This window comes from Primulina eburnea, chromosome 1 (assembly GCF_022965805.1).
Source record: "Primulina eburnea isolate SZY01 chromosome 1, ASM2296580v1, whole genome shotgun sequence".
In the NCBI taxonomy this organism is placed as follows: domain Eukaryota; kingdom Viridiplantae; phylum Streptophyta; class Magnoliopsida; order Lamiales; family Gesneriaceae; genus Primulina; species Primulina eburnea.
The window spans coordinates 21586802-21591131 of NC_133101.1; the positions used below are offsets into that span (position 1 = coordinate 21586802).

Consider the following 4330-nt stretch of genomic DNA (forward strand, 5'->3'; position numbering starts at 1 on the left):
CCCGGTTTCCAGCACTACCAGAAAGGTACATAACCCAACCCAATAAATTATCTACTCAGCTCATCCAATTTTACCCGAGCACCATCAACCACATTATTATTATTTTAAGTATCCATAATCGTAACGTGGAAAAACACACAAATGTTATACAAGACCCTTTGTGTTTCGGTTGCATTTGTTGTAGCATCAAAGATTGACATAAAGCAGTTACTCTTGCAAAACAATAATAAAGGTCAGGGATCAAAATAAATATTTGACTGACAAGAAAACAATAAAACTTCAAGAGGAGATTTAATTTACCCAACACCTCAACAGAAAATACGCTCTGAGAAGGCCAACGTTTAAGTGTCATTCATGCGTGATAGAAACCACAATAAAAAGCAAGAACTGCAAACCAAACTTCAAGCATCAATGCAAAAGCATTCCAAAGTACTATGTCGATTAGCTAGGACAAGTCAGCTACTCAGCACCCAGAACTTCAATTTCAAACACCAAAACCGAGTTAGGCTGAATACCCCATGCTGGAAAACCATTTGCACCATAGGCATAGTCAGGAGAGCACTGCAGATTATGAAACACAACGGATCAACAACAGCCTCCTATCAGAAATTTTGCTAGAATGTTTTTGCAGGAGAAAGAATATATCCAGACATGAGCATGCAAGATAATCAACTGTAAATTCAGCAGTATACATGAACCTCATCCATGGTATCATAAATAAACACAAAATCCAACGTTGACTCGAGCATTTTAGTTTTGTTTTAGGTGGTCATTTTACCCACTCCAAGAATTTTAACTTAATAAGAATATATTAAGGAGGCAAGAATCACAGGTATGTAAAACATGTCATACTTCAAGCAGATAATAAGGAAACTCTACGAAAGAGTTTTTCCAAAAGTTCTGCTGCAAGAAGCTGCTCAAATGTGTGAGAAGAGGGATATATTTGCTTCTCGAATGGCAACATCAAACGCTATATTACGCGGTATAAATTCAGGCTCAGCAAGCAGAAGTAACCTACTTTTTCTATTAGACAATTCCCAGAAGTTAATGTTAAGGAAAACACAGAAAATTATTGGCATATTACCCGCAATCGGGCAACTTCTCCCACTTGCATTCCCAACACCCCTTCATCCCATCCTGCATAAGAACCAGTGAGCAATCTAATTACAAAACATTATATTTTTTTGCTCCTATATACAATTAGTAAGTGTGACCTGACCAAAGAACAGTCACATTTAAGAGCAAGTCCCAACAGATGGCAGATCTCAAATACTGCTTTAGCATTGGGTTTAGGCATCAAACAATTCCGTGCATCCTAAATGGAGTAACATTTTCCCACATTTTTTTTTGGTACTATGTAAAATCAAATCGGTCATCACATATTTGAACCCCAAGTAATGAATGCTCAATCAAGGAAGTTCTTCCAGGTATAAGCAGACTGAAGGATTTCAAAATCCTTCATTTTAATCCACAATTTTGAAACCTATAACTATTTTTTACCCTTTAAAAAGCTGTAGCTGCGTAGGGTTTGGCAACGGGCAACCTCTAACCTATATGTGGAAACTTGGGCCATCAAATTCATGTATGCTTCATATTTCAGTTATATTTCTAACAACACAATACAAAACTCCTTTTTTAAAATCTGTTAATGTTTGGCCCCCAAAATACATTAAGTGGCCCGCAAATGCAATAAACCACTCACGCTGCCTTCACCTTCCAACCAAACTACTAAATCCTATACAGCTCGTATTTTCAGCACAAACTCTAAAGAAAACTAAAACCAAGCCAAGAATTCGTCAATCCTTTCCTTCACCAACCCAGCACAAATCTCACTCTCAATTCCTGTCTTCTCACTTCTAACCAAATCAAGTGATAAGATGGAAAACAATTATACAAATCAGCCATTAAATAAACAAATACAAGTAGAAGAATAAAAAATAAAATGAAAAACTAAACACACGTAAAAGAAATACCTTTAATCACTTTGCCTTGACCAATTTGGAAAGAGAAGGGCGTCTGGCCCTGATCCTTTGTGCTATCATCCAAAACATGTAATTCAAACCCAAATTCCAATATCTCTTCCCTTTTTTCAGAATCATCCGACGAAAAAAAACCCAATAAAAAGCGATTTACCTCCAGAACGTTTTGGAAAGGTCGCCATTTTTACCAAAACCGGTGCAGTGAACGGTAACCTTCTGACCGGAGACGGGCTTCGAACCGGACCCGTTTCTGAGAACTTCCTTCTCAACTCCCATTGACCTAATTGGAAGAGCTAGCATGTAATTGGAAGCACTTGTGTTTCCTAGGTTTTCAGCTGCTTGATTTGGGAGTTGCCAGTGATCTGTAAGAAGCTCTCGAGGGTTAAATAGCAAATTAAACCCTGTACAATTTGAAATCACACTAAAATCTCATGCGTGTGTGTGATTCTCCAATTTTCCATATGTTTTTTTGTTTTTAAAATTTTTAAAAAAATTAAGTTTTTGTCAAAACTTTGATTTTCATTCTATTTTAAAGTTGTGAAAAATTTTGACGTCAAAAATCATATAATTAGTCATATAATACATAAATTACTTATATCTTTCGGTTTTTAATAACTCGTATTACATATTCATTTTTGAGACATCGTATTCTTGCACCTAGATTATGTTCTTGCACCCAAGACGCAACGAAAGTTTAAATTTTTTTTCTTGAGTATCGTGTGTTCAAAAACAGTTATAGGGTGTTCTAAGAATTATACCTTAACGTGCAAGAGGAAGGGAGAATTTTGCAAATTTTGTGTGCAAATTTTGTGTGCAAAATTGTGGATATTGTATTAGCACCCCTCATAGCGTATATATAAAATGAAACTTCTAATCTTGTAAGTTCTAAGAAATTTAAATTTACGTAACTTGAATGCATGCAATCTAGAGTTTTATTTAAATTATGTATTTATTTATTTTTATGCATTTAATACATAATTATTGCATGGCTAGGATTAATTTAACGATATTTTAAAGTTTCACGCATTAGTATTTCTAGGTGCATTTTACGTTCAAACGAAGAACGAAGACCGAAGATTTATCAGGAAAAATATTTTTATTACATGATTAATTTTAATTAATTATTATGAGGTTTTTTAAGGGTGTTTTTTAAAATTGGGCTTTGGTGGGTATTTTTACTCACCGGGTCATTTTGTTAATCGGTATGCAAATTTTATCGAACCGTGAGACTTTTTGAGTGTTCGGATGATATTTTCAAAAACGTACCAAAATGAAATATTTTTCGAGAGTGTTATTAGACTTGTTGGGTTTGTTTTATTGCTTAATAGACTCAAAACCTTTCTTAATTTTTATTGAAGCTTATTAGTGCATTTTAATTAAATCTAAACTACACATAAAATAAACCCTAAACGTAATTAGCAACCCTTAAACTATTCTAAAACCCAGCAGCCACCCACCCCTCTCCTCCAGCAGCATTTCCACGTGAAACACCACAAACACATTGTTTTACGTCTTTGTGTAAAGACTCACTCAACTAATTTTTAAAGTTCAACTCACTTGTATATGTGTGACTGGTTGTGTGTGAGGAACTTATCTTTTACACTTTACATCTCAAATGTATGCAGTTTGCATGAGTATACTGATAAATTATAATGCAATTATCGAATAAAATCATAAAATATTATTAAAATAAATATTGTTTTGCATTAAAGTCATTCAAAGCTGGCTTCCAAGCACCTAATCTAACATTCACATCCTTCAAACATCTTATACCACATATTAAACAACATGTTTGATTAAAAAAGCAAAAACAAAAAACAATTCCGACCAACATTCACGAGTGTGTTATTTTATCAATTTACTTTGTTAAGCATAGGCGTAACCAGAAAATTTTGAATCGGTGGGCCAAATTTGTTTTGAAATATATTTATGGATAATTTAGATTACTTCCTAATTTATTATCTCTTTTATGGAAAAAAATTAAAAATCATTCAAATTTTCATTGTATTAAAATCAGAACTCCGTCGACTTAATCAAAACATTTTCATGACAATATTTTAGATTTACATAAATCAAATTCAATAAAAAAATCATAATCAAGGTATCTATTAGATATTGAAAACAATATTTCTCAAATTATAACAAACTGAAACATTATTAGATGATTCTAGCGAAAAATAACTAAAGGTCAAGACATTTGTTAGCCACAACAATATCACTCAAATTTTAGATATTTCGTAAACATGAGATTGCTTAATTTAAATAGTTTTTAATGAATAAAATTTTATAGGATGTCTTTGAACAGTTTTAAGTTGATGCGACAACGTCGAAAAATTGCCCAACTTTGCCCC

General features: G+C 33.3%; 1 protein-coding gene across 1 annotated transcript; it reads right to left on the reverse strand.

Annotated features, from left to right (window-relative positions):
- Positions 1–207: 207 nt before the first annotated feature.
- On the reverse strand, positions 208–2370 carry LOC140829220 (peptidyl-prolyl cis-trans isomerase FKBP12-like). Its single transcript, XM_073192283.1, has 4 exons — positions 2134–2370; positions 1974–2035; positions 1085–1137; positions 208–561 (listed from the first exon to the last, which is right to left on the reverse strand). The coding sequence occupies exons 1-4, from the start codon at positions 2277–2279 to the stop codon at positions 460–462; spliced, it is 363 nt and encodes a 120-aa protein (XP_073048384.1). The 5' UTR covers positions 2280–2370; the 3' UTR covers positions 208–459.
- Positions 2371–4330: the final 1960 nt, after the last annotated feature.